Consider the following 16,904-nt stretch of genomic DNA (forward strand, 5'->3'; position numbering starts at 1 on the left):
GTAAATTAATTAATCAGGGGCCTGGTGGAACAGAAAAGAAAGTGACTTGCAGTACTGAGTCACAAATGGCTGCAGACAATGAATTTTAGAAAAAAATAAAAATCATGGGTGCAGAAGTTGCCTAGGTCTTATATCACAAAAGCTCTACTTAGGATAGATGGCAAATAAACATGTCCAGTTAGCAAATGTAGCTATATTTTAGGGAATATTATTACGTTTTTGGACTCCCATCTCGTGAGATTTTACAATCTGAACCTTGCCTTCTCATATAAACTTCAACTTATCTGATATTTTTGTAGACTTGAGCATGACACAGCCATTGTGTGTGATAAATACAATCTAAGAAATAAAAGATCAATTTGATCAATTTGATACTTTTTTCTTCATTCTGATATCATAAATCATATAAAATGATTTATTTTTCAAATTATTATTTTCTTAATCTTTTTAAAATTAATTTAAAAAAGCATAATCAATGTTTATTTTTGAATAAATTGCATGCAAAAAAAAAATCAGATTTTTACATCAGCTTGACTCCCTTAGCTCACAATTGTTTCAATTTGTAACAGCACAAGTGTTGAATTTTGAGCATGAGCATGTCAGTCAAATCTTGAAAAATTTATGCTGAAGGTTGCCAGCCCTAGCCTGAAGAGATACCTCAACAACATGTAATGTCTTCACTCTTTTAATGACGGCACAGTTGTGTAGGTAAAACAAGCTGCTATGAGTCACCACTAAGGTTTCCTCAAAAAGTCTCGCCTCCTTTCAATTATCACATCAACATGTCACATTCGTAAGTGCCAGTAGGAAATAAACAGCTAGCCTCATGGGCTTCACCTGCCACCATCTGTGACGTAGCCTCAGGTCACTCAGAGACATTACCAATATACACACACACAATCCCATGAGCTTCCTCTACCATGGTGTGGAGAGAAAACAACAACTGATGAATACTCTGAATCAATATCTAAATGAAAACAAAGCATACACAGCCTAAAATTAAACGTAAAGTAAATCCAACCAAAATGGAAAATATCTGCCAGCAGTTTTCAGCCCGAAAAATCTGTATTTCTTGTTTCCTTGGTAAGTGAATGTAATTGTTGCACATCTAAACTCTTTCTGCTATTAAGAAAATAGGTTTGTCTAAACCTCTGTGCTTTCGGAAATCTATTGGAAAGTGATTGCTGGATGGAGCATTACTGTAAGAATTGATTCTATGCTATTTCGATCCTGACTGCTAGCATCACAAACGTGGTGTAAATAAGTGTCTGCATTTAAAAAAAAAACAAAAGAAAAGAAAAGGCAAATGTGTTCAAGGATAGGGAATCTGAGGCACCATTAGTTGAGAATGGAGAGCATAACTGTAAAACAGATACTTACCTGCCAATGAATGTTTATTTAACATTTCAAATCACATGTCTTTTAAACATTGACAATGTAACCCTACAGTGACCCCATATAGACTTCCGCTAATGAGGTGTTCAATATGTTTCTTTTCACTGTCTTAAACAGTGCAAGATGGAGCCAGGGGTCCAAAACGTGTAATATTAATGAATGTCTAACTAAGGTCTTCTAATCCAAATGTGTCTTAAGTCATAACCTTGAACATATTTTATTCAAAAAAACAACAACATGTGGAGTAGCAAGTGAACAAATCAAGGTTTTCTGAACCTGAAGACAGAGTTGGAATAGCATTACAATATCAGCCTTGGATTCATGACAAGGGAATAAGTAGACTGGTCAGACACTTGGGTTTGACGCTGGAACTGGGTCTCCTGTCAATCATGCTTGACTGACAAAGAGAGTATTATAGTATTAGAGTATTTTTTATTTTTCAAAATGAAAAATAAATGTATAATTTGGTAAAGTATTGTTTGGAATCAATTAATAACCCTAGTGTTTCCTAAGGCAAGGTTAGTTTATTTATATAGCACATTTCATACACAATGCAATTCAAAATGCTTTACATAGGAAAAAATATAATAATAATCAAAACAAAAATTAAGTTCAGTGCAGTAAAAACAGTGGCATAGTGTTAATTTAGTAAATGCATAGCTAAAGATGTGTTTGAGTCTGGATTTGAATTATGTGACTACTATAGGGGCACATCTTATCTTTCTGGAAGCTGGTTAGCTGCGGCTGGCATAATAGCTAAAAGCAGACTCTCCGTGCTTAGAGTGAACCCTTGGTATTTCTAGCCGATGTGATCCTAGTCTGATCTGAGTGATCTGTTAGGTGAGCATATCTGCAATATATTGAGGTCCTAACCCATTGAATGATTTTATGTACCAGTAATACTTTAAAATCAATCCTAAATGTAACTGGGAGCCATTGTAAAGACATGAGGACTATGTTCGTATTTTCTGGTCCAGCTCAGAATCCTGGCAACTGCATTCTGTATGAGCTGCAACTGTCTTATGGTCTTTTTTAAGGTGAGGTAAGCCAGTGAGGAGTCCATTACAATAATCCACCCTGCTGGTGATAAAAGCATTTACAAGTTTCTCTAAGTCTAATTGTAGCAATATTTTTCAGATGATAGTATGCTGATTTAGTTATTGCTTTGACTTGACTACTGAAACTAAGGCCTGACTCTAGCGACACACCAAGATTCCTGACTTGATTTTTAGTTGTTAGACCCCTAGCGTCAAGGTATACATTCACCTTTGATAACTGTTCACCAACTGTTTACTTCATCAATGCATTTGCACAGGGAGTTAATGGGGCTGTAGTCGTTAGGCGATAGGGCTAAGAAGAGCTGTGTGTCGTCTGCATAGCTGTGGTAAGCAAATTGGTTCTCTCTCATTATTTGGCTCATTGAGAGCATAGTTTGAACAGGAGTGGCGCAAGAATTGAGCTTTGAGGAACTCCGCAAGTCATGGATGTCCACTCAGACTTATGGTCTCCTATACTCACATAATAACCTCCCCCTTCTAAGTATGGCCTGAACCATTTTAGGACTATCCCAGAAAGCCTCACCCCAACAAGTCATATTTTTACTATAGTTAGCTGATGTCAATAAACACCTGGTACACTGTGTCATTCAAATCTGTCAAAACCCATATGATGCACCTGCTCTTCCCACAAAGAGATTGAAAAGTCATCATTCTTTTTCTTGTTGCAGCTAGGATAATCACACATTTAATTTACATTTTAGCATTTATATATTGTAATGGTAAAATTATAAAATTTTACGCCCCTGTGCGAGTGCACCATGAAACACGTATGGAATCAATCCAATGGCGAGACGGAACTTCATAGGCGGGTGATGTCATCGACCAGGAAACAATAAAGCACCCCAAAAAACACAACAGCGACAGCTTCTGATAGGCCTGAAGCAAATCGGTCTCGGGCATGCCAGGAGTGTGGCAGAACGACGCAGCGTCTCGTTCCCTATTCAGGAAACTAAGGTTACATATGTAACCGAGGCGTTCCCTTTCAAGGGAACTCAAGCTGCATCAAACACTGTGGGAACGCTAATACCCACATCACCATAAGAGCAAGTGACCGACAGTGTGAATCAGACAGCATATTCAGACAAAAGCACCTGCGCCCCAGGAGTAGAGCTGAAGTCTAAGAGATAAAACTTGACAAACGTATGTGGTGAGGACCAGCCAGCCGCATCACAAACATCATGGAGGGAAACACCCAACAGTAAAGCTTTAGAAGCGGCCATACTCCTAGTAGAGTGAGCTCGTACAGCCAAAGGTGAAGGCTGACCAGCCGACTCGTAAGCAAGTGAGATAGCCTCGACCACCCACTTGCTCATCATCTGTTTAGATGCGGGACACCCCTTCCTGGGTGAGCTAAAGCGGATGAAAAAACTGTTCAGACTTCCTCCACAGGGCAGCTCTGTGGACATAAGCATATAAAGCCCTGACTGGGCAGAGTAAATTAAGTTTCTCCAGGTCCGACGACATAAACAGAGGAGGACAGAAAGTCTGCAGTACTATAGGTCTAGCAACATTAGAAGGGACCTTAGGGACATAACCTGGCCTAGGATGGAGGAAGGCCTTTACCATGTCACTCGGGAATTCCAGGCACAAAGGAACAACCGAGAGAGCTTTAATGTCACAGATTTTCTTGAGTGACGAAATAGCAAGAAGAAAAATGTTTTTCAGAGTGACAAATTTCTCAGGAATTTCTTCAATGGGCTCGAAGGGAGCTAGGGAGGGACCTTCCAATATGATGGCCAAATTCCAGGTCGACACCCTTGTGCGAACTGCTGGCCTCAGCCTCAAGGTGCCACGAAGGAAACGTGTTATAAGTTGGTGTCTTCCCGAAGAGACTCCACTCAAAGGGAAGTGGTAAGCAGCTAATGCCACCACATACGCCTTTAGTGTGGAGGGGGATAGCCCTGTGGAGAAATGCTCCTGCAGGAACTCCAGCACTGAACCCACTGGGCAGTTAACTGGATCCAGCCGGTGTTCTCTACACCAAGAAGTGAAAAGCCTCAGTTCATAAGTTCAGAGACCTGAACTTATGAGCTGGGCCCCCTCAGAGGCCAAGCCAACAGTTTCCATATTTCCAAGGATCAACGTACTCGCCTGAAAGAGAAGGTCCCTCCTGATTGGAATCTCAAGAGTAGAGCCGTCGAGGAGAGATACTAGGTCCGCATACAGACGCAACCTCGGCCACGTCTGAACCATAGCATCCAACCCAGAGGGGCTGGATGCTCAGGGAAAACCACAGTGGACAGTGTGATGTCTCCCTGGACACAAAAAGGTCTACCTCGGCACAACCGAAATGCTTCCAAAGGAGCTCCACCACCTTGGGGTGAAGTCTCCATTCCCCGGGGTGAAGTTTCCATTCCCCGGGCCTCGGCCCCTGCCTTGACAGGATGTCTGCCCCCTGATTTAAATACCCTGGGATATAAATCGCCCTCACTGAAAGAAGCTTCCCCTGGGACCAAAGAAGGATCTGGCGAAGCCAGCTTGTATAACGGGCGCAAACGCAGAGCCCCTTAATGGTTTATGTAGGAGACCACTGATGTTTTGTCGGACCGGTCAAGAATATGATGGCCTCTCAGGTCTGGGAGGAAGTGTTTCAGGGCCTGAAACACCACCAACATTTCTAAGCAGTTTATGTGCCACGAAAGATGATGGTCCTGCCACAGACCCTGGGCTGGATGACCACTCATGTCCTTGGGACAGGAACCAAGGTTATTTCCACAGGACCAGAGCACGAAAGCAGTGCCGTGTGACTTTGATCAAAGTGGGTGGAAATTTATAGCCTTTTCTCACTGGACTTGATATAATTAAACTTATCAATTTGATGGCTGATCCAGAAAGGTTCAAACGACACTCACCAGTGATAACAGATTCACCCACTGTAACATGCAAAAGACTTTGTTCGGACCTCGGAGTGGCTGCAGAAAAAAGAGACTTCTACCGGACCCAAGCGAAAACAAGGAGGATACAAATTGGACATTACATGTAAACACGCAATGCTTGCTTATATTGTTAACATTAACAATTTGAGAACAAAGTTTAATTTGCACAATTTTGCGGGATAAGCGATTGTTAGATTTAATCAGCGCGATTTAGAACTAGATCAAAAATGGATTTCTTACTAGTTCAGATGACATTTTCTGGTGTATATTCTTATGTTGGTCATAATTCCAAAAAGAATATTCTGTGATTCTGAATGCCTGTATCCACATCTGGCAGGTGACTGACAAACTCACAGTCTCCTCAAACATTGTGTTCATACGCGCTGTGCCGTGTCGGGTGTTGAAGTACAACTCACATAAAGTTAATAATTCCGTGAATAACTGCAATTGCAGATTTCGAACAGAGATGGCGACAAAGAGGAAAAACACTGGACTGCAGCTTTAAATTATTAGTGTTTATAAAGATTTAACACATACAGTAAGATGAAAGCAGGGGCATGACAGGACATTTATCCGTTGGGATGACGTGCTTTATGGGCCGATAAAGGCAACGGTAATCTAATTGCACAAATACACAGGAAAAAATAAATATGCACAATTAAACATCAAATATTGATGCCAAAATTGATGAGAACCATTTGATGATTACTGATATACTGTGCATGTTTACTGTATGAATGTTGATAAAACACAAAATAATAAACTGGAAGAGTTTAATCCTTTTTCATTTTCACAGTGGTTAAGGATGCAGAAATGACACATTCACATACAAGCAATCAGACGATTTTTCTGTCCAAGACTAAATTGGACAGCTGAAGCATAAATCAGTATATATGGGGACTCACAGATGGACTCAACTCAAAACAGGTTGTTTCATTTCCCCCCAACAAATATGTCTGAACAGATTCCATGCTGTTGTCTATGATTTATGCAGCGAGATCACACAGGTTCATGTGGTTTAAACCAGCTTTACTGGCAAATAGAAGCCAAAGAATAATTTAAGAGGAAAAACAGAAAAGGTCTGCTCATGTCTTCACAAATCCTGTTTCTTGGTTGGATCACAAGATTTAATACTTTCTAAAGTGGCGTTTTAGAAGGAGAAGTGCATCTATCTTATTCAAGCTCTCAGTGAAGTCTTGCATAATAAGACATGTTGCGCATCAGATTTAATTTAAAACCAACTGGCACATTATAGCCTGCAAAAATAAAAGTTGGTTACAAACCAAGTCTTGACTGTCACTATATGCTTTTAAAAAAAAGCTTTTTAGTTCCATTCTTAATGAAAGGCATTCCTAACCGTTTTATAAATTACAAAAGAAAGTGATGACTAAAATACATGTTCCCAGCCGAAAGTGCCAACCCTGAGGAGCTTCACATACTGTAAGTGCTACACTATAACTGTGCTTCTCTCTTAGTCTTCCTCATCCTTCATTTCCATGACGACCCCAAGGCACAAAGGCTCTCAGCAGAACACATTGCCAGAACTTCGTACATGTCTTCTCAGAAACACTCAACTAAATTCAAGTGACATTGGCATCGCCAAGATTTCATGGTTGTCACTCAACGCTTTGAGAGGGAAGTTTCCTCTGTGGAGTCACACAATTTTTTTTTGTAGAAGTCACCAAAGGAGCAGAATCAGGATCAAGTCATTTAATTTCTGTAGATTGAGTGACTTTTCTGTTTATCCATTTCAGAAACCTTGAGGTTCTCCGCTATTAGCAATCATTAAAAGTTTCACATCACCTACATGACTTGAGAGGTCCAGAAACCCAGCAAGGGGTCAATGGTTAATTTGCATCGCATACTAGCAATGTCTCTCATACTCTTTTTATCGTCAAATGTTCCTCAGTTTCCCTTTCTGTTCAGAATTAAACTTTAAGATGCTCATTGGTCTGGCAAGGTCTTGGCATTTTGACCGATGGTGGTTACATCACCGACTCTGGGAACAGACACAAGAAATGACAGTGATGCAAATGTCACTGAGTCCTGATAAGAAAGTAACGGGCTGATGCTTAATTTAGCATACCATGAGAATAGAAACCCTGAAGTTTGACAAGCAGAGCTGCTCTGCCATTGAATAGACTAATTAAAATTACATCATGGGTTTTCTTATCATGCTTATGGAACTGCACACGCTTGAGCATCGAGGGAGATTCACAATTGCAAGCAATTAGGAAAATTAAGATGAGATCATGCAGCACAGCGTGTTGTTTATTAAGAGAAATCAGTGTGAAAGAGCTTAGGTGGCTCATCAAAGCATCAGGCTTTTCAGTTTTCAATTATCAGACGTTTAAATGTGCAAGAAAGCAAACATTTAAAACAATGGAACAAAATCAATGATTTAAATCTCCATGTCTGAAGAACTTGATGGTAAGTGGTCATTTCCTTCTCACATTGCATTTGAAAAGACAATTTGTCATCTGTAGGTTGTGATTCAAATCACTAGCTTCAGTGTCTCAGATATCAAGTTTCAGCATCTATACAGATTCAGGGTAAGAGTCTATTTGACAAGTTATCACTTTTGTGTCAAATGGAGGAAAAATTCTATAATAATTCTGACTGAATTCTCCATATACAAAAAATGGAGGTATAAAGGGCTGTAATACAGACTTCCAAGTGGTACAAGAGCCTATAGTCGAAGCAGGCAAACACTTAAAGGGTCACTCCACCTCTGGAAAGATGAATGTGTATTTAAAATGGATAATGTCTAGGCCTATGTATGCAATTACTGGACATATTCATGACCAGTTATTAAAATTATATTCCCTTTATTTGAGCTAAGAATCTGTACAACTGAAAGAAATAATCACTTTTATACATAGTTCTGTCCCAGTTGGTCTAAATAAACATTACATAGGCCCTACATACTATAAAAAGTGAATAATTTTCAGTGCATAATGTATACATTTAGTATATACAGTGTGATTCCACTCATCACACTGCAGTGGTTCTATGCATATTTTTAAGTTAAAACCATTATTTTTTGTTACCAGCGAGTCCATTTTAATGACCTCAGCCGTTTTCCCTGAAACCCACAGGCTTGCCCAGAGTGCCACTGTCATAGGATGTCACTTTTCCAATAGGTCAGCTTTCTTCCCTGCCAGAGCGACTCCGGTCAACTGCAAATGCTATTATCGTAAAGTAAATTGTTTAGGAGAAACAATCGCACACCGGCTAACTGGTCGGTTACACCCACTAATAGAAAGGGACAGTTAAGTGTTTAAGCATTCTAAGCAACAAAAGGAAGTACAAGGAAGAACCAGCTTGTAAGACCAAAATGCATGTTCCTATGCTGTGGTCTATCTTTCTGCCACCAGACTCCAAACCACCCTGATGTGAGCTGCCTAAGTGACTTCCATTAACTGCTCAAATCAGAGCGTCTGATGACAATCCTCAGCGAGACGCAATGTTCCCCACTGAAAGACCCTGGTTGAGCCACCATTTTTTTCGTATAAGAAATTTTCCAATTGGCTTCTTAGAAAAAGCCACCTGTGCTCTCACTGATGCGGTGGGCTGAGTGTCCCTGCATTGACAGGCCAAATGGGACCATACAATTACTTGACCGACCACTGGTTCATGTTTGGTGTGAGGTAAACGGACCCTCAAAAGTGTGACTTAATGTACAAATCAATCCATTAGATTCTTCTGCCTCACTGGCTTGCTTTCTTTCTCTCTTTCCTTAAATCACACATTCATTCATTCATGCATGTTCCAATATAGCTTTCATTCAAATAACAAAAAGTTGTACCTATGCATTCATATTCCCAACACTTGTGTTAACAAGTTAATTCAGCAAGTAACTTCTCCTTGAAGGAAAGTCATATGGTCCTTTTTGATTTGCCTCTAAAAGTGACAGACTAATTCTAATTAATTAAACGCGTAGCTCCAGCTGCTCAAGAGACGAAACGGTTGAGGACCTTTTTCATGGCTGACATCACAGGCAATAGCTTTCTTTTTTATCTTGGTTTCCCATGGGAGACATACTTCCACTGTTCTTTCATTTCCTTTTTTTCAGCTTACTTTTCTCATCACCTGTCTGAGCAAATACAATAAGTGTCCACATGTGACAGAAATTGTCGGCGAAGAGAACAGGTGGGACTGTTCAAAATGAAAGAATAGATAATATTGAGCCACACACACACAACCACTCCACATATACGATGGTATATCCTCTATCCAGAGGATCCCTAATCATTCCTGAATGAATCAAAGTATTTATTGAAATGAAACACTGTTAAAAAAGATGTCTCAAAATGAAAAAAATGACCTAAACTTTTAGAAAACTGAAAACTGGCAGATGCATACATACAATACTGTAGAATTGTAATTGCATTATCAATAATGCAGCCAAAGGGAAATTGAAGGATGCCAGGAGGAAAACATCATGATTAAAAGCAGATCTGTACAAACTGCCATGAAAAAAAGGAGCAATCGGAGCTACAGACATTACAGGCCTGAGTAATTGATTTGTTTTGTTTTTATGTTTTTCAAATGTCAAAAGTCTGCCTCTTTAAATCTTTACTTCTTAAAACCACGTATCTGCATAAATGCCATTTAACTACAAATTCAGGTTTTAAATGCACTAAAATTGCCTGGGGATGTTTTGAGAATCCGAGGAAGGTTAAAAATTATTTTTGGATGCATGTGTTACCTTTTTTCTTTCTCAGCATAAAGTGAACAATATGAAACACTTCACAGGCTGCTTATCAACACTCTTCTTTCTTCTTGTGATCTGGAAACCCATCAAAATATGCCATGATGAAGGATGCATCACTTAAATGCACCACGTGGATGTGATGAACGAGGAGAAAGGATACATTCAGAGGAGCTGGGAGAAAGTATTAACACGTCAGGGTTGCCAGGTCTGCATAACAAAACTAGTCCAATGTTATTGGACTAGGGCTATCATAAGTCTGAACATCTAAAATGTATACTTTACAGTAACTGTTGCGTGTTAACATCAACTTGAAAATCGGAATGGACACACAAAATTATGTCAAAATATTTTGACAACATAATACATAATTTACATTTTACCCCTCTCCGCAAATATGCTCGTAAAACGCAAATATTCTCGTAAACACTGTCGGTTATGTCTTAAAGGTACAATATGCGGTGAAAATCCAAAAACTACTAGGCCAATGTTCTATATTTTGTTTGGTTGATTACTTACAACATGCCCAGTGTTTCCAACTACTTGTAAATCGTGACAAAATTGCGATTTTAACCAAGGAAACTGGACGTGTCAGCAGGGGTGAGGAGTTACCAGTCAGTTTCCCTCGGTTTCCGCTCTACAGCCATAGTAACCATGGCGACATATGTGGACAACCGGGTTATGGTTAGCAGGACGCTGTTGTTGTTTTGTTTAAACATTTTGGACCATGGCAATCAGACTTTGAGACAAAAAGTGGACTAGAACGTAGATGAACATCTTTCGAGATGCCGAGAAACTTCGACTTGACTGAGACAAGTGTTGCAAATGACTGTCACGAGCAAATGTAGGCTACATAAAACTAATCGATGATATTTTGTTCAATATGATGAAATGTTAGAATATGATCTGTATGTTATTCTAATGTTGATCTAGCTTACTGCTAGTCTCATATAGCCAACAAACAACTTAACTAACAACATTCAACACACTTAAATGCCATTTTGTGATTGTGTAGCTAACTGTTAAAGCAAGTGAAACAGCATGCGTTACCTCAAGTTTAATTCGTCTAATAAACTGACCTGTGAATTAATTCAATTTGGTATAACAAAATGTTCCCTTATACAGGACTCGAGTTGCGTGTGGCGCTGGTATAGCTACATCTCTCATTAGCAATCGCACCCTGCTTCATACCACAGTAATAAAAACATCACTGTATTCACTCATTCATAAAAGAACCATCAGCTTGACACAAGATCCATAATTCCGCTTGATGCTTTGCGTCATCGCTTTTGTTATTGTAAGAGATTAGCGATCCATGATGGCCAAAAATTACATTCTGTAAGTTTAAGTGAACATAAACATTTGAGAAAGAAATCGGAAGTGTATCATTATGGACCTGTGCAAATTAGGTCTCCGATAATGTTACCTGCTGCATTTTCAAACAAAAGACAGCTTTAACAAAAAGATGAATCTATATTTAGTAGTGAACACTATGATATTTTACATTCTGTATCTGAATAATACTAGCTGGAACTTTCTTTATTTTGTGCTTTATTTTCTTGCTGAACTGAAAAATAATCCGATCCGTGACTCAAAAATCGTTCTATCCGAGCTGTTATGGTAGTTTTGTGATCCGTTAAACCACTAGCCAAATCATGAACAACTGCTTTCATAAAGGAGTTTACAGGAACTTAAAAGCTCCTCTCAAGTATTCCTACCTCTCAAAACACATTAAACCCCACTTAAAACCGCAGATTTGGCCTACCTGAAACAGTCTGCAACCTTTGTGGAAGTCTTTTTTCCTTTTCCAAACACCTGACGCATGCAAATTACCGCCCCCTTCACGTGTCTCAAATCCTAAACCGTTTATTCTTGCTTGTTGAACATTTTTAGTGACTGACACGTTCAAAAAAATTTTTTAGATTTTTTTAAATTTTATTTACCTCATTCAAACACATTTCAACAAAAGAAAAATATTTTTAGTTAGGCCTATATTACGAGAGGTTCTCTCGTATTGCGTAGGGTAAATTAGCTTAGGGTCACTGCTGGGTTATTGTTGCATAATCTTTGGTCCTCTGCTGCACCCTTGTGCCTATCAAGCAGACTACTTAGTAAGACCTTAAATGTCTGTTTTCATCAATGTTATTTGATCTAGCTTTTAAAATTGGTTGTTCCTGTCTTGGATGCTGACTGGTCAGTATAGTGAGACGAGTTGCATCTTTAATGTTTTTATTATTAAGAAACAATAGATCAAAATCCAAAAGTAACGTAATGTACAGTATTTTCAATAAATCACACCCTAAAAGCACATTGAACAATGCTACTGATTTGAGAGCCCTCAGTATGCACTGCCACATTAATAAATAATGCTGTGTTCGTTAGCAGTTCTGTTAGCAGGTTGTTGTTGTTTTTTTATGCTGTTATTTTGTTGTCAGTGTTATTAGTGTGTGGTGATTTTCAGAGTGCATCCATTTGAAGATATTGCCTGGATGTTTTTTTAGAGTTATACTTAGAAAAGATTTACTTTATTTACTTTATTCATTTCTTATATATACAGTACATACATATTAGAAAGGAATAAAAATGAAAACTGGTATTGCTAATTGACAATTTGCTTGACAAGAAATCTGTAGTTGCCTTTACAATAATGTATTGGCTGCACAAGACAGAATGAGCAAAGTCAATTTGACTTAACAAATTAGTGTTACTACAGTATAAGAACAAGATTAAAGTATTTGTTTTTAATTTGAACGTATTTAGTGTTTAGCTTGATCTTCATCTGTGAATTTCATCCAGAGTTATTCTCATCCTCTTATCCTATGGCTCGTCGTCTTTTTTTTTCTCTTCGGTCGCTCCTTCCATCTTTTCCTCCTCTTTTTCTTCCATCTTTTCCTTGTCTTCTTCTGCCTTCTCTTTCTCTGGTTCTTCTTCTTTCTTTTCCTCCAGGGTTTCTTCCTTCTTTTCCATCTCCTCCTCTTCATCTTCATCCTCCACCTCTTCCCCAGCAAAGCGCTCTAACTGAACAATTCGCCGTCTGATGGTCTTCTGTGTCTCCTCCTGTTCCTCCAGCAGCTTGTTTATCTTGGTCTGCATGATCTGCAGTGTGCTGTACATTCGGTTTACGCGCTCATCCAAGTCCCTCTCATCTGGCTTTAGTTTGGAAGGGTCCAGCTCAAGCAGACCATCCTTCAGCAGAATCTGTCTCCCTTTCTCTTCCAGCATTGCTTTAGCTTCGGGATATTCCGTCAGAGCTTCCATCAGATCATCTTTGGACAGGCAGAAGAGGTCTGAGTACCCTATGCTTTTAATATTTGCTGTTCTGCGGTTCCCTGCCTTGCTGCCCTTGATGTTTAGAATGCTGATTTCACCAAAGTAGCTTCCATCGCCAAGAACGCAAAATTGGGTGACGCCGTCATCGGCCACCACGGCAAGTTTGCCTTCTTTTATGATGTACATCTCCCGCCCGATATCGCCCTTTCGGCAGATGTAGTCACCAGGACTGAAGACAACAGGGCGAAGCTTCAACACCAACTCGATCAGCAACCCCGCCTCACAGTCGGCGAAGATGCGCACCTTCATGAGGGTCTCTAAGTGCACGTTCATGCCCAACTCTGCCCGTAATTTGTCTGGCAAGTACCTCAGCACCTCTCTCTCATTTTGTGCTTTCTTGTTAGTCCACAGGTAGTCAAACCACTTGATGACACGCTCCTCGAGGTCCTTGCTGACATGCCGCGCATGCATGTACTGCTTAATGTTGTCGATCCTGGATTGGAACTGAGCCTGGGCTGCGTTCATATTTGAGATCATTGTAGCAATGTTACCCACAATGGTGGCAAAGATCAAGACGCCCACCAGGAAGTCAACTACGTGGAAGAGAAATTCAGAGTCTAGCTCCGGAGATGGTGTCTCTCCGATAGTGGTGAGGGTAAGCGTAGACCAGTACAGGCTGAAGGAATATTTTCGCATGAGTTCTCCGAACTCTGGTTCGTTGAGATCAGGGTACACCCAATCGTCTGATCCGAACCCGATGGACTTGGAGAAGGAGAAGTAGAGGCATGCATTCCAGTGGATGATGATGATGATGTACATGACCAAAGTGCAGATTCGGAAGATGTTGGGGTAGTTGGTCATGGTTTCGGAGATGGTGAAAAACTCAAACATGCGGTTCAGGCGGAGCAACTTGTTGATTCGGATCTCGGGGTAGTCCAACCCTAAAACGAAGTAGAAGATGTCCGTGGGTAGCATAGAGATGACGTCGACGCGGAACTGGAGACTGCTGGTGTACCGCTGGAGAAGGAGCTTTTCGTCTTTGACAAGCAAGCCCTGTTCCAGGTACCCTGGTTAAAAAAAAAAAAGGTGACTTGAAATCATGACACAAATTGACATCTGATTGTACTAATGTTGTTAGATTCACCTGTTCGTGCTCTGAAGGCCATGTCTGCCAAATATATCAAATCGGAACTATAGTCCAAGAGGAACCATATCAGTAGATATTCATGCTGCAGCTCCTCAAAGCAGGCTCTATGCAAAGATACAAAATGGAAATACTCTCAAAAATATTACATCCATTTATCAAGCTTACAAAATGCTCCAATTTTTTGTATTATGTTGGATTTTGATGACCTTTATCATATCTAGAGCGAGCTCGTTCTCATCCCAAGGTAACACAGTCTCATCCCAAGAAGTCATATAACTGACGTCTTGGGATGTGTTTTGACCATACGTCAACATCCGCCTTTTTAGGGTACCCTTAAACGTCGGTTACATGACGATCCCGGGCCGTCATACAACTGACGCTTTAATTTTAACGTCGGTTAGGTGACGGGGTAGGTTTAGGGGTAGGTTTAGGTCTGGGGTAGGGTTAGGATCCCATAACGTCATCTAACCGTCGTGTAAGGGTACCCTAAAAAGGCGGATGTTGACGTATGGTCAAAAGACGTCCCAAGTCGTCAGTTATATGACGTCTTGGGATGAGACTGCGCTGCCCAAGGCGTCATATACAACGCTTTTGCCATATAGCGTAGACATCCAACGCACATGGCACCCTTTAGCGTCAAATGAGACAAATGGAGCAGAAGGCGTCTCCTAGTGGTCTAACCCTAACCCTACCCCATACCTAAACCTACCATAACCGAAGCGTCTCATTTGACACTGAAGGGTGCCATGTGCGTTGGATGTCTACGCTTTAGTAAAAGTGTCATATATGACCCCTTGGGATGAGAATGCGTTACTAGAGCATAAGAGTGTACAGAGACTAATGGAGATGTAAGGAAGCACACTTCAGAGGTTCCTCTTCAAAAACACTCTTCTCTCATCTCCTGGTCTTAATAAAACATGAACTTCTCATTATTACCTTGCAATTATAACTGTCCAGTTGTACATGACAGGAACTGTGATTATAAGCAGCCATTGATAATACAGGAATCCCGCTGGGTTAATCACAAACACCTCTTTGGGCCTTGAAAAAAATGAAGTTGACATGAGCAATAATCAATGGTGATACTTTAACCTTTTGTAAATCACAGATTAGAAAGGGCTGATAAAAAAAATCCAGCTACCGACCCCTCCTTTTTCTCTTTCTCCTTTTCCTTTTCTTTTTCTTTTGCCTTTTCTTTTTCTTTCTCATTTTCTTTTTCCTTTTCTTCCTTTTCTTTCTTTTCTTTTCTTTCTTTCTTTTCTTTTTTGCTACAGAAAAATAGAAAGGTTTATACAGTAACAAACGTCATTTATAACCAGAATGTGTCAAAAATAAAGATTAGTGTGCTACTCACTCTTTTTTCTCCTTCTTTTCTTTTTTCTCCTTTTTCCTCTTCTTCTTGGCTTCCCTATATGGACAGCAAAGTACACTATTACCACAAATACACATTTATATAAAATTATGTTATATTAAACAGTATTATATTATATTGATCTTATGATCTTTGATTACTCCTCATTGTTGTTGCTGTTGTTGATGTTAAATAAACGTCCTGCATTTGGAACTGGAATTGTGTCTTCATCGTCCTCCTCTGTGTCCATCTCCATTATCGGAGACACTTGGGGAGGGACAGCAAACCCCCCTGATGTAGGTACAATAGTCATGATCCTTTCCCCCTAGAACAATAGGCTGAAGCATTGATTTACAATTTACATGTCTTTCTATTGGTTAAAAGTAAAAAAAAAAAAAAAAAAAAAATCTGACAGACAAAAAGAAAATTGCCACAAAGTCATATCATACTCACCGGCTGTTTTTCTTTAACCCAAATCCTGTCCCATTCTCTCTTGACCAGAAGAATTACTGAGCCTGTCAGAATCACAGACCTTCTCGGTGAAATTAAAGATAGACTGCAGTCAAATTACAGCTTGTGTTGTTTTTTTCAAAGGAGGAACAAGCGTGTGGTTCATTTGTTCTGTTGTGCTATGTAATGATATCTCAGACTTGCATGACCCTGAGAAGGATTTGGAGATTAATGAAAGACTAGTGACAAAAACAAAGCCTCCTCCCTGTCTTCATGAACCGTACATAATTTATACTTCCTCCAAAAAAAGCTGAAAGTATGAGTGAGATCCATCATTTATACCATTACACTGAGAATTTCGGCAACCAGTCGTTTTTTTAATTGTACCATATTCAAAACAAATGTTTAGGTTCATGTTTAAATTGATTCATCAGAGTGCACCTAGAAAGACATATGTGAATGACCATATTTGTTAGTGGTTTATTTAACTAACTGTAATTTCATTTTACTTTTGCTGTGTACACACACTATACTGGATACTGGTGTCATGTTGTGCTTTCTAGACTGTGAGCCTGTAGAGTAGAGTGAGAGATTTATCTCATGTAGTAACATCTACCCAGTCAGCAGTCTTCCACAGATCTGC

The 16,904-nt window shown here is 39.7% G+C and overlaps 1 protein-coding gene across 1 annotated transcript; it reads right to left on the minus strand.

Annotated features, from left to right (window-relative positions):
* Nucleotides 1-12,602: 12,602 nt before the first annotated feature.
* Nucleotides 12,603-16,140, minus strand: cnga1a (cyclic nucleotide gated channel subunit alpha 1a). Its single transcript, XM_039689384.2, has 6 exons — nucleotides 15,973-16,140; nucleotides 15,815-15,868; nucleotides 15,606-15,728; nucleotides 15,397-15,501; nucleotides 14,458-14,564; nucleotides 12,603-14,380 (listed from the first exon to the last, which is right to left on the minus strand). Exons 1-6 carry the CDS (start codon nucleotides 16,122-16,124, stop codon nucleotides 12,861-12,863), a joined length of 2,061 nt encoding a protein of 686 aa, XP_039545318.2. The 5' UTR covers nucleotides 16,125-16,140; the 3' UTR covers nucleotides 12,603-12,860.
* Between the last annotated feature and the right edge of the window lie 764 nt (nucleotides 16,141-16,904).

This window comes from Pimephales promelas, chromosome 6 (genome assembly GCF_988280905.1).
Source record: "Pimephales promelas chromosome 6, fPimPro1.hap1.1, whole genome shotgun sequence".
Lineage (NCBI taxonomy): Eukaryota > Metazoa > Chordata > Actinopteri > Cypriniformes > Leuciscidae > Pimephales > Pimephales promelas.

Bases quoted from the DNA above. Each gene is read 5' to 3' on its own strand.
- cnga1a (XM_039689384.2), bottom strand. From the start codon at position 16,124: ATGACTATTGTACCTACATCAGGGGGGTTTGCTGTCCCTCCCCAAGTG. The intron at 14,565-15,396 runs GTAATAATGAGA...ATCTTTGCATAG, and splicing joins TGGACAGTTATAATTGCAAG to AGCCTGCTTTGAGGAGCTGC. The intron at 14,381-14,457 runs GTGAATCTAACA...TTTTTTAACCAG, and splicing joins GGCCTTCAGAGCACGAACAG to GGTACCTGGAACAGGGCTTG.